This window comes from Pituophis catenifer, unplaced genomic scaffold, assembly GCF_029215685.1.
Source record: "Pituophis catenifer annectens isolate HBS135680 unplaced genomic scaffold, rPitCat1.0.hap2 SCAF_1, whole genome shotgun sequence".
Taxonomy (NCBI): Eukaryota; Metazoa; Chordata; class Lepidosauria; order Squamata; family Colubridae; genus Pituophis; species Pituophis catenifer.
This window is the reverse complement of record NW_027256881.1, coordinates 61480195-61501688: the sequence shown is the minus strand read 5'-3', so window position 1 is coordinate 61501688 and position 21494 is coordinate 61480195. Positions and strand designations below refer to the sequence as shown.

At 42.2% G+C, this 21494-nt stretch overlaps 1 protein-coding gene across 3 annotated transcripts in view; it reads right to left on the bottom strand.

Annotated features, from left to right (window-relative positions):
• LOC139308714 (zinc finger protein 318-like) overlaps nucleotides 1-21494 on the bottom strand; it is a 35805-nt gene that overhangs the window by 12785 nt on the left and 1526 nt on the right. Inside the window, exons 2-5 of one of the 3 annotated variants that reach the window (XR_011599743.1) lie at nucleotides 17804-18262; nucleotides 6625-6724; nucleotides 5465-5736; nucleotides 4633-4725 (exon numbers count right to left, since the gene is read on the bottom strand). Coding sequence is in view for 2 of the 3 variants with exons in the window: in XM_070932496.1 (XP_070788597.1) it covers nucleotides 5465-5736; nucleotides 6625-6724; nucleotides 17804-18262 (831 nt within the window). In the remaining variant the exon portion in view is untranslated. Of the gene's footprint in view, nucleotides 1-4563; nucleotides 4726-5464; nucleotides 5737-6624; nucleotides 6725-16618; nucleotides 16675-17803; nucleotides 18263-21494 lie in introns of those variants that run through there. The other 2 variants (XM_070932496.1, XM_070932497.1) reach the window with 2 other exon arrangements.

Here is a 21494-nt window from a genome sequence, read left to right as displayed (position 1 = left end):
TGATTAACATAAATTGTTTATTGTTTTTAATTAATGGGGCCAAATTTATATATGTATATTTTAACTGTATTTTAATATTTGTACTTGATGTTTTTACTTGGCTGTTCACCGCCCTGAGTCCTCAGGGAGAAGGGCGGTATACAAATTCAAAATAAAATAAAATAAAATAAAATAAATAAAAATAACAAATATTGCATCAAAATGAACGATACCCAGATACCACACTGTTCATGCATTGATTTTGATGTATAAGTAAAGGTTCCCCTTGCACATATGTGCTAGTAGTTCCTGACTCTAGGGGGTGGTGGTCATCTCCATTTCAAAGCCGAAGAGCCAGTGCTGTCCGAAGACGTCTCTGTGGTCATGTGGTCAGCATAACTAAACGCCAAAGGTGCGCAGAATGCTGTTACCTTCCCACCAAAGGTGGTCCCTATTTTTCTACTTGCATTTTTTACATGCTTTTGAACTGCTAGGTTGGCAGAAGCTGTGACAAGTAACGGGAGCTCACCTCGTTACGCGGCACTAGAGATTCGAACCGCTGAACTGCCAACCTTTCAATCAACAAGCTCAGCATCTTAGCCACTGAGCCACCATGTTGTGTGTGTGTGTGTGTGTGTGTGTGTGTGTGTGTGTGTGTGTGTGTGTGTGTGTAAAAACAGTGTCATTCAGTTGGTAAGAAAAAATATTACCAGTTTCAAATACAGAGTTCTAACTTTGTGTTTTCAGATTAGGTAGGTTTATCCAGCTGTAAAACATATTTCATTTAGATAATTAACTTTTTTCTGTTTCCAATTGATTAAGAGTCTGACCACTTTTAACATTTTTTAATTAATTACATCTGTAGTTTTAAAAACATAATTTAATCAAGATTTTTTGAGTAATTTTATTAAAAAATTTAAGAAGAAAAATAAAACGAATGTAAATGTAAAAAAAAGAAAAAGAGAAAAGAGAAAGAAATCAAAGAGAAAGGTAAAAGTGCAAAGGGGAAAAAAAGGAAAAACAGAAAAGAAAGAAAAAAGGTACAAAGTAGCTTCCAATCTTCTTTATAGCAGTTACAGATAATCCATGATTCATTTAACAACAATTCAAAGTTATGACAGCCTTGAAAAAATTATTTACCGCCTATCCCTACACTTGCGACCATTGTACCAGCCCCACGATCATGTGACCACAATTCAGATGCTTAGCAACTGGCTCACATTTATAACCAAGTGCAGCATCCTATGATCATGTGATTGTGGTTTCCAACCTTCCCAGTTGGTTTCTGACAAAAAACAATTATGGAAGCTGAATTTGTTTAACAATCATATGATTTTGCTTAATGACCACAAAGATTTGTTTTATGACCACCATAAAAATGTCTTTTTGCTAAACAATTTTGCTATCTCAGCAAGTTCCATCATCTTTATCAAATATTCTTCCATTGTAGGTAATGCCAAATCTTTCTATTTTTGTGCATACAATAACCTATCTGCATTTATCAAGTACAAAAACAAATTTCTAAGATTTTTTTCCAATTGTTTGACCATCAATTCCAAAAGAAAAGTCTTAATTTTCTAGCTCTTTTACATATGCACCAAGCATGACGCAATGTCTCTTCTTGTTGACATGTCCAATATAAATGAAGTGGTTTTATACATTCCAGACAATTTCTCCAGTGACATATACATCATTGTATAAAAAATCTCTAATTTACAGTGTAAATTTCAATCCTTTCAACCACACGTTTTCCCATTGTTTCATCTTTATTATAATTAAAATGTTAGTCCACTTTATGAAACGTTCCAGAAATTGTTCTTCTATTTCACATTTCAATAGAAGTTTATACATTTTAGCAATTACATATTTATCATTTGTACACAATTCTATTTCAAATTCAGCCTTATGATGTACTTTTATCTACTTTAAATCTTTCTGGTAATTGTATATAAGAAAAGCATGGTCCCTCTGTCACTAGTTCTTCTTTATTTTACATTCTTCCTAAAACAATATTAGTATCTCACAATAAGTTAGCCAAATTTGTTTGTCAATTATATCTTGCTTATAAAATGCTTATTTTGCTAAGAGCCAGAAATATGTTTTTGAGCACAACCTGGATTTGTATCCCTTCCATTCTCAATATAGAACAAATAGCATAATTATTTTTGAAATCCAATTAACTCCAACTTTATTGTATCACAAATAATCTCATGTCATGTCCTTTTAACTCAAAAGCCTTCTATTTCTCAAGAACACTTACTCTTTCATCCAAACCAAACCAAACAGCAAGAGATGCTTCTTTCAAAAATGTGTGCATACACATACGTCTCAAAAACTGTGAGAAGGAAGAAGAACTCCATATCTTTTTCCAATATGTGTCTTTTGTAGACAAATTATATCGTTTTAATTTTTTCAAATAATGACTTTTTTTTCACTTTCGGGGAGCATTTGCTACATTTATATTTTACATTAATCACTTTGTAATCCATAATCACATTAAAAAAATAGAAGAACCAATATTTATAGCACATAATCCAGTATATCCCTTTCAGTTTCCTCTTGCACAGTTGGGAGTTTTTGTGTCTTCTTTTGACACTTTCATTTGAATCTCTTCCAATTCTTCTTTGAATTTTTCTAGAAATTTCCACACCTCCTGGACAGAATTCAACTGAAACCTCTGCTATTTAAAAGTAAAATTCGTATCTTCCAATTTGTTTCATCAAAATGGGATCTTTTTCTGTTAATCTCTCAGTCAAAAAAAATCAACTCCTTTCTCTTACACAAAGTTATGATAGTAATTTAAGAAAAATTATATCTATATTGCCAATACATAATGCAAAACTTAATGCTTTTTTCTTCCTAACAAAATGTACAAAAGCATCGCTTAGAATATTTCTTGTTCTTGCAAATCTTTGAATTTACTTTATACATTTTTATCAATTTATGCCTCTATATACTCCTCTGCCAAATCCAAAAAAATTGCCAGGACTTTAATAATCTTCTCTCTAATATCTTCAGTAGAATCCTATGGCCTTGCTCTAGAATCCTAAAACAAATTCTTATTCTGTTAATCAAATATAGCCAGATTATCTAGTTCTCTTTCCAACTCCCTTGTCAGAAAGTTCTGTCCTCTCTAAAATTTCTACTTTGTTGTCAATTTGTTTTATATCTCCAGACATTTGTTACAGCACTTTCCATCATCTTGGCTTCTACTTTCATCTCCTCTTTCCTCTTTACAAGTCTTTCATCCATTTTTTTTCTTACGTGCTGTCAATTTAGTATCAAGTGATTCTATCTTATTTGCCCATTTGCTAACATTATTTCTGAAGCAAATCTGGTATAATTCCTTTTTCTGCAGGTTGCTCTAGTGATCTCCCCTCCTCTCCTCCATTCTTGCTGTTTTTCTGGTGGTTGTCATTATATTATAATCCAAAAATGAAAGTATCTCAAACAACAGAAAATTAAAGGCAAGCTTCCTACATTTTTTGTCTTTTGTGCTTTCATCCCTAATAGCACTAATTATATTCAACATCACACTCATCAACTATAATTACAGTCAGTTTCATAGTCTGGCTCATTATCTTACAGTTATTTTTTGTTTTGTGCAATCCATCAATTGTATGCATTCTTTAATAATAAACAAAAAACATTCCCACAAAGGTCTAGTTCTTTTGGCTAGTTTAATTATAATTTATTTAAAAGCACTTTTGCAAAAAAAAAAAAAATCTTTCAAAATAACCACCCCCTTTATCCGTTTTAAAAATTTCTTTAAAATTTCCGTGTTTGTCTTTACATTACATTCAAGGAAGTAGTGTAAAAACAAAACTCTATAATATGCTTTGTTTTCCAAATGCTCCAAAGCCTACTGGAAGATTACATATTTAGTTAGAGCCAACCTTAAAATTGTGAAGAACTTTTCAGCAAAGACTAATAGAACACTAAAAAAACAGAGAAGATATGTTTTACTTACTAAAGTTTTCTGAAGATTTGTGTTTGTAGATGTCAGAAGGAAAAGTTTTTTTCAAAAAAAAAAAAACCACTTTTTTCTGGCCAGAGGGAAATAAATATGGCACTATGACTTCTTTTTTAGAGTATAATGCCATACAAAGTACTCATAGAATAATGTGGCATTCTTTTTAAATGTTCTTAAAAGATCCATTCTTTTAAAATAGAATAATATGGATAACAAGAAGCATCACAGGGTGACATTATCCATGGGAAACAACTGAGAGATGCTGTTACTTTCTCATGATAATAACACATTAAGCTTCCTGTTATCATTTTTATACACATAAACCCTCTCCTGAAAAGTTCTGAGCTGTGGCAATCCATCAACAAAAATTAATCAAATGTTCTCACAACTGTAACCTGAAAATTAGGTTGCAGTAACCTTTCAGATTATCTCCAATTTAAGGAAACTTTCAGCTATTCAGAAAATGTAGAACTTATTATCTTCTTTGAGCAGATGTCATTGATAAAATATATTATACTGATATTTAATGAGCCAAGAGACAAAATTTCTTAACTTTTTTTTTTACTTTTCTTGAAACATAAAATAAATCTGAATAAAATATAGTGCTTGAAATCATGACAGAATAAAAATTTTCTCTAGAATTGTAGTCTTCATCTCAAAATCTTACCACAGATTCTAACCTCGAGAGTCAGGTCAAGTATGAGACAGTCTTTAAGGTTTTTCCTTCTGCTGGTTTCTGTCCTTACTCCAGGTAAACAATCACTTCCTTATGACTAAACAAAAAGATATTTATATAAGAGAAAGTCCTCTATAGAATTTTATTACAAAATATCTTAAGTGTTATGTATCACAAATTAATTATCACAAAATTTATAATTTTTTGTTTTCATCAGTAATTTTCTAAGGATTTGTTGTTTTGTTCACCCCTATTTGCTACAACATAATCCTTTTCAAACACAATTGTTTTCTTCTAGTGGAAGGTCATTATTTTTTAAAAAATCATCTTATCTAAAAGCACTGTTCCTTCTTTTGATATCAGTGAAGTTCTGATCAAAACTGACCTTATGAGATCACTTTTAACAAAACTAGGAGAAAAGACAAATAGGCTAGAACTGCTATCTAATAATACTATTTGGGGCTTATCTTATTCCTCAAGCCATATGGAGCAAATTTTGGCAAGTGTGTAAGGGGTCACCATTTCCACTGTGAGCATCATTCCCAAGTAAAATTCAATTAATCTTTCAGAATAAGCACAGTTATCAAAAGAATCTGAAATTACGAATTATGGTTTAAGGTTTTGCTTATTTTGAAGTTGTGAGCTCACTGAGATATAATGAAAGTTACCAGCAATTACAGGCATGCTAATTTATTTGCAGAAATGTGTGAAGGGAGGATAAAAGGATTGCATGTGGAAGGAAATATTTTTTTTAAATTTTGATTTACTAAACCAAGATTATGATATCAAAGCTTTTTCTCTGAGATTATTAACTGTATCAACATCTAGAAACATACCTAAATTGCGTTACAAGTTGTCTCTTCACTTTGGGGATTTTTTTGTAGGTTGTTTTCTGAAGAATCTTTACATTCTGAAGATAATTTCTGGGATTTTTCAGAACTATTCATCTCCAGGCTATGAATTACTTTATCAAGTTCGCCCTGTTTCTCCTTTAAAACTTTAATATCCAATTCCAGTTGAGCAACATTGTTTGCAATGCTATCTTTCAATCTGTTCAGTTCCACAAGCAAAGGATCTTCCTCTTTTCGTTTCTTCTGCAGCATCTCCACTAAATTGAAGTGGTGGAGCGAGGTACAAAAGAAAATTATTTTAATACATGCATTATTAAGGTAATTAAAATTATAAGTTTTAATTTTCTTAGATCCAAGACGCTTGGTATGGATTAAAAGTAATGTTGTCTACAGTGATACAGCATATATAATCCAATCTTTAGGATCATATAGTCCTAAATTTACAACTGTTGTTCGACAACTGTTCAAAGTTACGACGGTCCTCAAGAGTTCTGGATGTCACAGCATTCCTATCAGCATTCCCATCAGGGTGCTCAGCACCCAGCTCACAATTACAACATCACAGCAAGCCACATTCATATGACTATGATTTCCCCCATTCCCTGCCAGCTTCCCACAAGTTAAATCAAAGATAAAATTGCAATCACATGATGACACACATAGTCCTTGTATAACTGATGGCAACCCAAACTACTGAAACTGCCATTGCTAAATTATGCAGTCATGTGACATTGCACGCTACGACTATGTTGCTTGCGATGGCGTTCTTAGTCCTAACTGCTATTGTTATCTGGAGACTTTCTGTAGTATTATGAGATGTCTTCAGAATGAGATAAAATATAATTACACACTTTCCAGGGGATTGTGTAGTATTCAGCACCACTACTAAGTTTTTCCCCTTTTTAAATGGAAATTTTAAATTTGGTTTTAAATTATTGGGGTTTTAAATTTGTTCAGCCAAATTATTTAATTCATTTTAGTTTATTTTAAATTTTGTATTTATATGTTTTATTCTATGGCTGTTCACCGCCCTGAGTCCTTCGGGAGTAGGGCGGTACACAAATTCAATAAAATAAATAAATAAAATAAATACTGAATACTTCAGGACAAAAAAATAATAATTACGAAATAAGAGGAAGTGATACCTTGCTGTTTTGAAAGCCTATCTAATTCAATCCTCTGATAAAAGAGTTTCTTATGTTGTAATTCTTGTTCAAGCTTCAACTTTACTCTTTCCTCTATTACCTGGAAATTTTAAAAAGAAATTAGCACATTAAAATATGCCATTTCATTGACCAAAGTAAAAACAACCCTACAAGGATCATTATGGCTAATTTCCAATGTGTCCCTGAATCCAGAGTCTTTTTACATTATTATATATATTTCAAATGATATTTAATGCATTTTACTCTTACTCACAAGAGCTTCTTATATAATATGTTCATTTTTCCATTAAAATAGCATGTCTTCTTATTTTATAAAATCTACCTGAAATGATTATTAACTTTAGGAATTTCCTGAAGTTCTGTAATTTATAACAAAGGAGGAGGGGACAAACAAGCCATGACTTAACAAAACAGAAGTGTATGTAATTGTACCAAAGCACATGTAACAAGTCTGGAATATATTCTTAATTTGTAAGGAAATAACTTCTTTAGGACACCCAAGACAGTGAATTTTTGTTTGGAAGCTATATTTATTGGCATAAACCTTTGTCATGCTTCAAATACTTGCAACATTTAGGAGATCTAAATTCATTATTTCACAATGCCAAAAAATATTATGGACAGGGTAGCAAATACTTCTGCTCACAAGCGGGATTATCAGTACACTATAATGGAATGGCAAGAATATCCTTCCTATTATTTTTGTAAAAAAAATGGTAATTCTTTCCCTGTTTTTTCTAGTAATATTTCTGTTTCAAATGTTTGTTTTCATTTGCAAATAGACATTCATGTCAAAAAAAGCAAAACAAATTTCAGAGTAAATATGCAGATTTTCACCTCAAGCTTATTCAAAGTTTATTTCACAAGACTGATAATGTCAAAAAAATGGAACTGAAGAGTTAAAAACCCAGAGACTGAAACTTCAACAGACTAGACAACATCACGTGCAAAGATCAGTAAACTCATAAAAATTATTTTGAATTGGAGAACAATAGCAACATTCTACATCTATCTTATCAATCCTGCACAAGCCCCTGGCTTCTGTTGCCAAAGTCTCCTGCAAAACATTATTTTATTTGGTGTATATTAAAAGACTTAATAGCCTGTATTTTTTAATTACTTGGATAAGGAAATCAATGCAGGCAGAAATAAGTGTTAGATCTTATGATAGGTGGTGCTAAACTGTCCATCCTTTATGCTGCAGTATCATCAAACCTTAAAAGAGTTTTAATAGTAACGTCTCTTGTCAGCTTACAACTGAACACACACTAATAATACAAAAAAATTGGTACGTCATTTGTTATATTTTTGTACACATTTATTTTTATTAGTGTTTGATGGTTGTTAAGTTTCTTCTTTTTTCTTTATTTTAACTTTGGAAATATTTTTTTTTTAAATGTGAAGAAGCTGTCACTGGACCTAAATGTCCTGGATAACTTTTGTCCAGTCTCCAGCATCCCCTTTCTGCTAAAAATTGTTGAGAAGAGGTCAGTTGCCTTTTCAGAGAGCCATTAAAGAAATAGATTGTCTGGTCCCATTTTAGTTGGGTTATGGAGACAGCACTGATCATGCTCATTGATGATCTCTGATGATGCCGAGATGGAGGTGGTTGCAACCAACTTGGCCCTGCTTTATTTCTCAGCAATTTTTGATATGATTGATCTTTACATTCTTGTAGACCAGTTGAGAATACAACTGGAGAACACTCTCCTCAGCCAGTTCAAGGCAGTATTTTGGGGGTATTTCCCAGCAGTATGCTTGGAAGCAGCTGGAGTCTGGATGGGGAGAAACAGGTTTAAGTTAAATTCTACCAAGTCAAGTGGTTTGGACCTCCTTGTTCTGGAGATTCCCAAACTTAGTCCTGAAGGGGTCACACTAGGGGAAGTCTTCCTAGATTCTTAACTCTCTCTCAATGATTCAGGTAGCTAGGGCTTTGCACAAATCCAACATGTATGCCAGTTGCACTCATTTCTGGACCAAGAAGCCCTCATTACAGTCACTCATATCTTAGAGGTGAACTATAGAGTTGCCCTTGAAGACCACTTGAAAGCTACAGCTGGTTCGGAATGTAGCAGCATAAACTACGATAGTCAGGTATCACTACACCCATGTAATACCTCTGTCTCAAGAGCTGCATTAGTTACCAATATGCTTCTGAATGCAATTCAAAGTGCTGTTTATTATCTACAAAGTCCTATACCGCATAGTACCTAGCTGTCTGAAGGGCTATGTATTTCTTGTAATATCTGCCTATCCAAGGTGTCGGCAACGTGTGGCTCCTGAGCCACATGCGGCTCTTTCGTCCCCCTGCTGTGGCTCCCTGTCAGATAGGTGCCCCGCCCCCTGCCCCCCCTCCCAGTCACTCCTCGCGTGTCCTAAGAAGGTAAGGGCAACAGCGGGGATGGAGACTTGCTCCATATTCCAGAGTGGGAAGGAAGCACCCCTGTACTTGCCTCTCATCTCGTCTCGTGGGCACTTCTTCCGGTGCTTCTTGGTGCTGCACACACACCTCGGTCACTCGGGGAGACACGCGACTTGATCTCCACTAAGAGACACTGGCTGGCTCAGCTGCGCCTGATGCACCACGTTGTAATGGGCTCCAGGAGGATGGGACGCCGTCTCCCCCATTGTGAAGTGTGCTAAATTTAAGTGTGCTGAGCAAGATGCTGCAAGACCAGCGAGAAGGCCATGAAGGTGGTGAGAGAAGCGACGTCAGCAGGCACCTGTGCTTGACAATGCTGTTCTCGCTGCCTCCATGGCCTGTTTGCTGCTCTTGCAGCACCTTGTGCAGCACACTTAAATTTAGCAAGCTTCACAATGGGGCAGACGGCGTCCCCTCCTCCTCCTGAAGCCCATTACGACACAGCGCATCGAGTGCAGCCAGGCCAGTGTCTCTTAGCGAAGATCAAGTCGTGTGTTTCCCTGAGCAATCGAGATATGCACGCAGCACCAAGAAGCGCCGGAAGAAGTGCCCGCGAGTTGAGAGGAAAGTACAGGGGCGCTTCCCTCTCGCTCTGGAATATGGAGCGAGTCTCCATCCCTACTGTCGCCCTTACCTTCTCAGGCCATGTGAGGAGTGACTGGGAGGGGTGGGCAAGGGTCAGGGCCAGCCAGCCGACAGGGAGCCACATTAGGGGGATGAAAGAGCTTCATTTATCTGGGAACCTGAAATGACTCTTGATTTAAATCATATGGTAAAAAGCACCAAAAGAAGAACATCAGCAAAAAAACAAAAAAAAACCCAAGCCTCGACTGTTTTTGGTTCAAGAGGGAACACACACACACACACACACGCACACACACACACACGAGAGAGAGAGGGAAGAGAGAGAGGAAGGGAAAGAAAGGGAGGAAGACAAGGAGGGAAAGAGAGAGAAGGAAAGAGAGAAACAAATGAGAGAAAAGGGGGAGAGAGAGGGGGACACAGAAATGAGAGAGCTTGATGGAGAGAATGAGAGGGAAAAAAGGGAAACGAGAAGGGGAGAGAAAAAAGGAAAAAGAAAGAAACAAAGAGAGAGGGGGGGAGAGAAAAACAAGAGAGGGAAAGGGAGAGAGAGATCCATTTCCCACAGAAAACACCTGGAGCCACAAAACCCAGACAGGCGTAGCTGGGGGGGTTTCATGTGACTGGGTGGGAGTGATGTTGAGTTGGCCATGCCACTCAGGTTTTGTGGCTCCTAGTGTTTTCTTTTCTGTAGGAAACGGATCCAAATGGCTTTTTGAGTGTTTAAGGTTGCAGACCCCTGGCCTATCCCAGGTAATCAGGGTCAACTTCCTTTGGGTTCCATTGAGGAAGCAGCATCATTTAGCAGAATCCAGAAAGCAGGATTTCTCTGTTGCAGCACCTGCACTCTAGAACAGCATTTGCTTGGAGATTCATTCAGCAGCCTGTCGAGTGTCAAATAACCCTCGACACCACACACATCTTAACAGCATGGAAGACCATGGGGGGGGGGAAATACCATCGGAGGATCCAGAACATCTGAACAAACTCCAGCAACGGATCACGGTGGAGGGGGTGTTGCGTTAGGACAACATACACACTGATAGTGGGTGATGGATGGGACACAAGAAAAGGGGGGGGTGGACATATGTCTGAGGGATTGAGAGTGAAAAGGAGACTGACGTCAAGAGGCTGCGACCAACGGCAAACGAAGGGAAAAACAAGCGGCAGATTCGAGTGTAACAGCTGGGAGAGATTGCCTGGGGACAGGTAATGAGGTTAATGAGTTAATGAGGCCCTGCTTCTATCTGGGTGCGTATGTGTGTGTGTGTTCCTCCACGCCTGGCGAAGCACCGATGGCTCCAGAGGGGCTGAAACAGCCACTCTCTCTCTCTTGAAAAGAGCCCTAAAATTCAGTTCTTTTCCCAGATCTTTGGTTAGGGCAGAGTTCCCTAAGGTAGATTTATTTATTTATTTGTTTGTTTGTTTGTTTGTTTATTGTTTAAATTTGTATACCGCCCTTCTCCCGAAGGACTCAGGGCGGTGAACAGCCAAAATTAAAATACATACAATATAAAATTTAAAATAATTTAAAACAGAATTAAATCGAATTGGCTTCTGAGTTAGCAGCCTGGAGTGGAGGCACAAGTGCCTGCGCGAGTGGGGTCATGAGTGTCCACAATCCTAATGTGAGTGGGGCAGTGAGTGCCTGCACAAGTGGGGCTGTGAGCACCCGTGACACTCGCAACGGACACACAAATGGGGGCTGTGCGTGCACTCCGTCCAGCTACTGACACGACCCAGTGGCCAATAGGCCGTAGCCCACTGGTTGGGGACTCCTAGGTTAGAGTATTTAGTTGACCCCGTTTTTGGGGTGATGGAAAGTAGGTTTTTCTAACCTGTTTCCTCAGGACTACTATGTTCTTTTTGTAGATCTTGTTATGTTTTTCTTGCTTTTTAACGTTGTGAAGCTGACCAGTCACTTTGGAGTTAGGCAGTTTAGAAATTGCATATATGAAATTAAAATAAACTATGTAGATACAGACATATTTGTGTATCTATCCATCTACCTTAGAATTTTGCAGAGGACTGCTTATATATTTTAAGTTCTACAATATATTTTACATCTCTATGCTGAAAAGAAGGAAAAGTTAAAGCTTGTTAATCAGAAAGAAATAAACAGTGTTTATAAGAAATGAGGCGCTGGACTTACCGTGAACGCTCTTTCTCCGGGGGCTGCGGAGTGGGTCAGGAGTGTGATGATACAGTCAGTCTGACCAATTACTGAGTCAAATTGCTTTGGCCACGCCTCCTCAAGCCTCCATTGCTTCCAGTTTGTTCAACGAAGGCAAATCTAAAAGACATGCTCCAATAATAGTTAGTCAGAAAGGAAGTGTCGCAGGTGGGAGGGGCTGACCCACTCCGCAGCCCCCGGAGAAAGAGCGTTCACGGTAAGTCCAACGCCTCTTCTCCCAGTAGGCTGCCAAGTGGGTCAGGAGTGGGACATACCCAAGCTCGTCAGCCCTACGGGTGGGAATCCTGCGACCTAGAAGGCCTCGGTGCCAGGTGTACCTGTTGGAGAACCCTCCTGCCAAAGGAAGCCTCCGCAGAGGTGTACACATCCAAACGATAATGTTTAATAAAAGGGACAGGAGTAGTCCAGGTAGCTGCCCGGCAAATGTCCTCAAGGGAGGCCTGCGTGGCCCAAGCAGCAGTGGTAGCTGCACTGCGGGTGGAATGCGCAGTGATGCACCTCGGAGGGACAAGGGAACGTGACTCATAAGCACGTGCAATACAGGCACAAATCCAACGGCCAATAGTGGCCGAGGAGGCTTTGGATCCCAACGAGGCAGGTTGGAAAGAGAGAAAAAGTGCCTCAGAACGTCTGGATGGAGCTGTCTGTGACTTGTAAATCTTAATAGCCCTGCGGACATCCAATGTGTGCCACTTGAATTCCAGAGGATCGGAGGGGTTGGGGCAGAAATTAGGAAGGACGATTTCTTGCTCCCGGTGAAACCTGGAATTAATTTTTGGTACGAAGGCAGGGTCCAAACGGAGGACAACTCTGTCCGGGTGGATGATACCCAAATCAGGCCTGATTGAAAGGGCCGCTAATTCTGATATGCAGCGGGCCGACGTGATGGCTACCAGGAAGGCAACCTTCAGAGTAAGGAACCTAAGGCTTGCTGTACGTAGAGGCTCAAATGGAGGTTCGGTAAGTGCCTTCAACACCTGCGGCAAGTTCCAGGTGGGATATCTGTGAATCACAGGTGGGCGGAGATTCCGAACTCCCCGTAAAAACTATCTGATAGAAACATGGTGAGATAGCGACACCCTGTCACGAGACAGTACCGTGGCGAGAGCAGCAACATGACGCTTCAGAGTGTTGTGCGCCAGTCCCTTACAGAAACCATTGTGGAGGAACTCCAGCACCTGCGGAACAGAAGCTGACAGGGAATTAATCTCGCACGCAGAGCACCAAGAGATAAATACCTTCCACATGATGTTGTAGAGTCTGATGGTGGACTCCCTTCTGTCTGCCTGCATGATTTCGATGACTTCAGCGGAGTAGTGGGCTTCACTCAGGAGGAGCCCCTCAACAGCCAGGGGGTCAGATTGAGCCACTGGGGCTCTGGGTGGTTGATCCCCCCTGGCTGAGAGACACCCTCTCCTGGGGCAACCGCCAAGGCCGTGCTGCGGATAGTGCCACGAGGTCGGAAAACCAAGGCCTTCTTGGCCAATGGGGCACGATGAGGATGACCTTTGCTCCCTCTGCCACGATCTTGCGCAGTGCCCGTGGAATTAGAGGCAGAGGGGGAAACGCATAGAGCAACTCCCGCGGCCACGGGCAGCGAAGGGCGTCTGTGTTCTCCGCACCCAGAGATGGGTAACGGGTGAAGTATCGGGGAAGTTGCACGTTCGCAGAAGAGGCGAACAGGTCTATCTGAGGCTGCCCGAACCGAAGACAAATGTTGTGAAATAGGTCGGGGTGAAGGCACCATTCCAACGCGTCTATCGTGGTCTGGCTGAGGAAATCTGCTCGGAGATTGTCCTTGCCCGCAATATGATCCGCTCAAAGAGAGATGAGATGTTTCTCCACCCAGGAGCCGACGAGAAGAGCTTCCTTCATCAGCAATCTGGACTTTGTCCCTCCCTGGCGGTTTACATGGGCTTTCGCCGCCACGTTGTCGGTAAGTAGTAGAATGTGATGACCTTGTATGGAAGGTCGAAATGCCTGCAGTGCCAGGTATATCGCTCGGAGCTCCAGTAAGTTTATGTTGTACTGGGCCTCCTCGGGGGCCCAGCGGCCCTGGGCTACTTGAGAGCCGAGGTGTGCTCCCCACCCGAGCAGACTGGCATCGGTCGTAATGGTGAGAGGTTGAATGTCCGAGAAAATGCAGCCTTTGTCCAGGGCCGGGGACAGCCACCAGTGCAATGACCGGCGGACGGACAGGGAAACCCTGATCTTGGACCGGGACGCTGCGGTCTTGTTCCTTTGATACGGAAGTAATAGCCATTGGAAGCTGCGTGCATGTAATTGAGCCCATGGAACTATATTTATACACGATGCCAACTTCCTCAGTAGGTGGGACAGTTCGAGTTTGGACACTGTGGGTGCTCTGAGAAGCTGACGTATGAGGAGCCGGAGGTTGTCCCTCCTCTCGAGAGAGGAAGACCTGTCCTGCTTGAGAATCTATGATGGCCCCTAAATGGGTTAAGCATGTCTGGAGTGCTAACTGACTCTTGGGCACATTGACCAGGAACCCGTGCGCCTGCAATACTTGTAAAGTTAGCTGTAAGTCGGTCTGGGCTCTCTGGAGGGATGACGCCTGTACCAAAATATCGTCCAGGTAAGCTTGAAGCCTCACTGGGACCGACCTTAGATATGCTACGAGAGCCGCCAAAATCTTGGTGAAGCTGCGCGGGGCCGATGCCAGTCCAAAGGGAAAGGCACGGTATTGCAGATGGCGTCCCGCGTAGCTGAATCTGAGATACCGGCGATGAGCCGGGAGGATTGGGATATGCAGGTATGCCTCGGACAGGTCTATGGAGGCGAGAAAGTCTCCTGGCCGGACTCCTTCCAGAATGGTTTTCAAGGTGCTCATTTTGAATCTTCGATATACAAGATGGGTGTTTAGAGATTTTAGATTTAGAATCGCTCTCCAGCCCCCCGAGCATTTTGGAACCACAAATAGGATCGAGTAAAATTCCTGTCTCCAATGGTCTGGAGGAACCTCCTCCACAGCTCTGATCTCTAAAAGATGTTGAATTGCAAGTTCCATTAGACGACGCTTGCGAAGACAAGTGGAGACAGGGCATGGCACAAAGTGGCTTGGGGGGCTGGAGCGAAACTCCAGGGGGAAACCAAATTCTATAGTATGCAGCACCCATTGATTGGTGGTGCTGCGGGCCCACCGGTCCAGAAAGAGACTCAGCCGGCCTCCAATGGGGGCCATGAGGGGACCGTCATTTTTGTCGGCAGAACTGGAGATTGCCCGTTCCACGTGAAGATCGTTTTGGGGGCCCGAAAGATTTAGGTCTGTCTCGAAATGACCCTCTATCTTGGGGACGAAAGGAGCCCTGAGCATATGGACGCTGATTAGAAGTGTCCTGAGAATAATATCTAGCCTGAGGCCTGCAGTAATATGGGGTGGCCCTGCGGTCAGCTCGTCTTGTGATTGACAGCAGTATCTTTTTCTTCTCCCTGTCCTCGACTAAAAGGGGCTCAAGAGACTCTCCAAACAATTTAGACCCCGAATACGGGGTGGATGCCAAGCGCCATTTTGCTTTGAGATCAGTTGGCCATTGTCTCAGCCACAACAAACGCCGTGAGGTGATGGAGGAAGCCATAGCCCGAGAGGCGTACTTGGCCGCATTAAGTGTGGCGTCAGAGGCAAATTGGGTGGCTGCTATTATTTTGTTCAGATCTTGGTGAACCCTAATGTCCTGGGCTGGCAGTCGAGACTGGAGCTGCTGAAGCCACAATAGGGAGGACCTAGAGAAAAAGAAGGCCGTAGTAGCGGCCTGTATTGCCCAAGCCGAACCTTGGTGGGTCTTCTTGAAGGCTGAATCAAATTTACGGTCCTCAGGTTTAAGTCCCTCAGAGGTATCCCCAGAAATGTAAGGCGATGGGGAAGCGAGAGATGCCACCGGACCATCTACTGTGGGAACCTGCAAGAGGTTTGCCAGGGAAGGGTCCATATTATAGTTGCGGCGGTCAGCCCCATTAGGAATGCGAAGGGAAGCCGGATTGGCCCATTGTTTTCGCACCACGTCCATGAACAGTTTAGGGGCTGGTACAAAAAGTTGTTCAGTAATGGGTTCAGAAAATATGCCTTGACCGATTGTAGAAGTCATAGTTGGAATAGAATTAGAGTCCAAAAGGCCTGAAGTTACTTTGGCCTTGTGGAGTAAGGATTTGAAAAGTCCCTGAGGGAACAGGCCGTGAAGGCTGGGACATCAGGCAAATCTGTTTCATCGTCAGAAAGGTCAGCTTCCCTTTGAGGTTCTTCCTCCAAGTCTAGATCAGAACCTCCTCTTGATCTTATGGGCGACCCGCTCTGGGGAACCAGTTAAGCTGGCAGAAGGAGATATTCTAGAATACCTTGAGTGTAGACTTTCAGATACTAATGAGGCAGAGCGATGCTCTCTAATGCCCTCAGCAATACCATGGGAAATAGCCTTAGAGATTAAGTCTTGAATAGACTCAGGCAAATCCTTGAGCACAGAAGAGGTTGTACAAGGAGGTTTCTGAGCCTGGACAGGTTCCTGAGATTCAAGAGAACAGTCAAAGGGGTCCCCTTTTTGCTTTTCAGGTGATGACTCAGGGGATATAGACTGTGGTCTCTCCAGAGATAACACTCTAGCTAAATCTGGGTTATCATCTGATCCCTGTTCTAAAGTTGCAATCGGTGATAGGGGCCTTGGTTTGATGTCATCTCGTCTTTTCAGTGTGCTCATGCAAATGAGCTTTGTGGTGGGCTTTCTTACCCAAAGTTGATTTGGAAGTGGCCTTGCGGGCCGTCTCAGCCTTTTCAGAAGGTAGGTCAGCCATGATGAGTACAGACTGTAGAATTGAGAGCAGCCTGTAAATGACAAATATATATATATATGAGGGGTAACTTCAGTAATCTGTGCAGAGCCCAAGAATCTTGCCTCAAATGAAACAGCAGCAACTGAAAATACATAAAATTTTTGAATTTCAAAATGGCCGCCGAGAAATAATGATGAAACAAAATGGCCGCCGAGAAATAATAATGATGAAACAAAATGGCCACTGAGAAATAATAATAATGATGAAACAAAATGGCCGCCGTAACTGACAGTTACAACACGAGGCAATGGCGGAGGCCAAATCCTAGAGGCCAAACAATTCTCTGAGTTACATTCGCTGAACACACTTCCTCCCCCAGGGAGGCTGTGGCTGTACAGATGCTAAGGGAGAATTCCTGGCCTGGCAATAATTCTTGTCGCTGGGAGGTGGGAAAGCCTGAACAGGCACTCAGTGGCTCAGCAGCAAATCGGCTAGCGAGAGATCGCTAGCCGAGCGCAAACAGCGTCTTCAAACTCACCACCTCAGAACTCCGGGCTGGTGGTAAAGGCGTCGGCGTCGGCGTCTGGAACTCGGCGATGCCGTTTCCAGCCAAAGCTGAAGTAGCCCGCCCGCACAGCTCTTCAATAATTAGGGAGCAAAGAGGAGGTCTCCTGCCCTGAGCTCCCGAAGCGATCGCTCACCCAGCAAGGAAAGCCACTCAAAGTCCTCTTCTCCGCCTTTCAGCTGACGATCGCAGTAGCGCAGCAGCAACAGCAGCGGCGGTGCGACGGCGGCGTTCCCAGGCAGACTGGGCTGGCCAGCACACTCGTAAAATTTTAAACCTGAAGAGATTTTTTCCACCTATATAGTCAGGAGTGGGACTCAGAGTATTTATGTCTGGTCAGAACTACTGAGTCGAATAAACTGGAAGCAATGGAGGCTTGAGGAGGCGTGGCCAAAGCAATTCGACTCAGTAATTGGTCAGACTGACTGTATCATCCCACTCCTGACCCACTCCGCAGCCTACCGGGAGAAAAACAGTGTTTTTATGTTTTTAAATTATACATTATAAGTGATAAACAGAGACCTGCATTGAGCGTTTGGACTACTCAATTTCCAAAGTCCATTCTAAATCAATTTCTATGATTCTATTGTAATTATCAAATCAAAAAGATACTCACGTTGTTCTTCAGAAAAGTTTGTTTTGTTTCAGCAGCTTTTCTTCGTCTGACCCTTTTTTTAGAAGACTTGGATCGCTGATTCGAGTAAGGAGCAGTAATAGAAGCATCTTGAAATTGCTTGGAATTACTGATGACCAAATTCTTTGGTTTTGCAGTAGGTGGAGATTTTACTTTCTCACTTACAGGTTCTTTCTTTTCACTCATCATTATCTTTTGAGAGTAGAAACAGTTGTTTGAATCACCATAAAGAAATTTCTCTTCATCTTCTATATTATCAGGAAGGGGATCCAGACTTTTTTCTGGAGCATAAGTAGAATCAGTCGTTGTACCTAGAATGCACGAAAAACCACTTCCATCCTGACTGGCTTTTTCATAAGGCAGCAGGAAGTCACTACGTTGGTTGACAGATTTTGATGTTGATTCAGGAGGCTTCTTCCCCTCTGAATAATTCCTGGAGTCCTATTCAAAAGGAAAAGCATTTGTTCCTTGTCATGTCTTTTGCACTGAGATGCCTTACTACAAACAAGTTATTGTTGAACGGAAGAAATTCTGAAGAAGAAAAACTGATGAAAAGAAGTGATTGGGTTAAACTGTTACAACTAAAAAAAATCTGAAAGAAAGGAGTTCATTTATAGATAAAGAATTGTTAAAAAAGAATTCAGGCTTTAAAAAAGATATTGTGATGTTAATTTATAAGATTAATCAATATTTCAATTCATAAAACAGGTCATTCTTTCATATATACAAATTACAGCTAATAACTTGGAAAACTGTAAGAGAAGAAAAATGAAACTGAGGCAGAGACATGAGTTCTAAAATATCATTTAATTTGATATATTGTGGGTATTTCATTAGGACTGAGGCAGGGTGCAAAAGTGCTACAAAAAAGTTATCAGAGGAAGACAAATAACATGCTTCCCTTCCTCAGCAGGGCACACGATCTCACTATATTGCACTAATCAGCAATAAAATTGCCAATACATCATCACTATAGCTATCTTCTATAAACTGCACATACCATGTCACCACCCAGCTTTGTTCAGAGTTAACCATTCAGTGAAATAGCTTTATTCTCCCTCCATGATCTGCTCATAAAGTCCAGTTTTAAGTTGCTATGCAGCATCAACATAATCATGCCATGATCTGTGATTACTTTGAATCACTGAGCAAGGAGAAGGAAGGAGTGGGAGTGAAGCACCCCTGTACTTGCCTCTCATCTCGTATCGTGGGCACTTCTTCCGGTGCTTCTTGGTGCTGCACACACACCTTGGTCACTCAGGGAGACACGCAACTTGATCTCCGCTAAGAGACACTGGCTGGCCCAGCTGCGCCTGATGCACCACGTTGTAATGGGCTCCAGGAGGATGGGACGCCGTCTCCCCCATTGTGAAGTGTGCTAAATTTAAGTGTGCTGAGCAAGATGCTGCAAGACCAGTGAGAAGGCCATGGAGGTGGCGAGAGAAGCGACGTCAACAGGCACCTGTGGCTGACAATGCTGTTCTCGCTGCCTCCATGGCCTGTTTGCTGCTCTTGCAGCACCTTGCGCAGCGCACTTAAATTTAGCAAGCTTCACAATGGGGCAGACGGCGTCCCCTCCTCCTCCTGAAGCCCATTACGACACAGCGCATCGAGTGCAGCCAGGCCAGTGTCTCTTAGCGAAGATCAAGTCGTGTGTTTCCCTGAGCAATCGAGATATGCACGCAGCACCAAGAAGCGCCGGAAGAAGTGCCCGCGAGTTGAGAGGAAAGTACAGGGGCGCTTCCCTCTCGCTCTGGAATATGGAGCGAGTCTCCATCCCTACTGTCGCCCTTACCTTCTCAGGCCATGTGAGGAGTAACTGGGAGGGGTGGGCAAGGGTCAGGGCCAGCCAGCCGACAGGGAGCCACATTAGGGGGATGAAAGAGCTTCATTTATCTGGGAACCTGAAATGACTCTTGATTTAAATCATATGGTAAAAAGCACCAAAAGAAGAACATCAGCAAAAAAACCAAAAAAAACCCAAGCCTCGACTGTTTTTGGTTCAAGAGGGAACACACACACACACACACACACACACACACACACACACGAGAGAGAGAGGGAAGAGAGAGAGGAAGGGAAAGAAAGGGAGGAAGACAAGGAGGGAAAGAGAGAGAAGGAAAGAGAAACAAATGAGAGAAAAGGGGGAGAGAGAGGGGGACACAGAAATGAGAGAGCTTGATGGAGAGAATGAGAGGGAAAAAAGGGAAACGAGAAGGGGAGAGAAAAAAGGAAAAAGAAAGAAACAAAGAGAGAGGGGGGGAGAGAAAAACAAGAGAGGGAAAGGGAGAGAGAGATCCATTTCCCACAGAAAACACCTGGAGCCACAAAACCCAGACAGGCGTAGCTGGGGGGGTTTCATGTGACTGGGTGGGAGTGATGTTGAGTTGGCCACGTCACTCAGGTTTTGTGGCTCCTAATGTTTTCTTTTCTGTAGGAAACGGATCCAAATGGCTTTTTGAGTGTTTAAGGTTGCAGACCCCTGGCCTATCCCAGGTAATCAGGGTCAACTTCCTTTGGGTTCCATTGAGGAAGCAGCATCATTTAGCAGAATCCAGAAAGCAGAATTTCTCTGTTGCAGCACCTGCACTCTAGAACAGCATTTGCTTGGAGATTCATTCAGCAGCCTGTCGAGTGTCAAATAACCCTCGACACCACACACATCTTAACAGCATGGAAGACCATGGGGGGGGGGAAATACCATCGGAGGATCCAGAACATCTGAACAAACTCCAGCAACGGATCACGGTGGAGGGGGTGTTGCGTTAGGACAACATACACACTGATAGTGGGTGATGGATGGGACACAAGAAAAGGGGGGGGTGGACATATGTCTGAGGGATTGAGAGTGAAAAGGAGACTGACGTCAAGAGGCTGCGACCAACGGCAAACGAAGGGAAAAACAAGCGGCAGATTCGAATGTAACAGCTGGGAGAGATTGCCTGGGGACAGGTAATGAGGTTAATGAGTTAATGAGGCCCTGCTTCTATATGGGTGCGTATGTGTGTGTGTGTTCCTTCACGCCTGGCGAAGCACCGATGGCTCCAGAGGGGCTGAAACAGCCACTCTCTCTCTCTTGAAAAGAGCCCTAAAATTCAGTTCTTTTCCCAGATCTTTGGTTAGGGCAGAGTTCCCTAAGGTAGATTTATTTATTTATTTATTTATTTATTTATTTGTTTGTTTGTTTGTTTATTGTTTAAATTTGTATACCGCCCTTCTCCCGAAGGACTCAGGGCGGTGAACAGCCAAAATTAAAATACATACAATATAAAATTTAAAATAATTTAAAACAGAATTAAATCGAATTGGCTTCTGAGTTAGCAGCCTGGAGTGGAGGCACAAGTGCCTGCGCGAGTGGGGTCACGAGTGTCCACAATCCTAATGTGAGTGGGGCAGTGAGTGCCTGCACAAGTGGGGCTGCGAGCACCCGTGACACTCGCAACGGACACACAAATGGGGACTGTGCGTGCACTCCGTCCAGCTACTGACACGACCCAGTGGCCAATAGGCCGTAGCCCACTGGTTGGGGACTCCTAGGTTAGAGTATTTAGTTGACCCCGTTTTTGGGGTGATGGAAAGTAGGTTTTTCTAACCTGTTTCCCCAGGACTACTATGTTCTTTTTGTAGATCTTGTTATGTTTTTCTTGCTTTTTAACATTGTGAAGCTGACCAG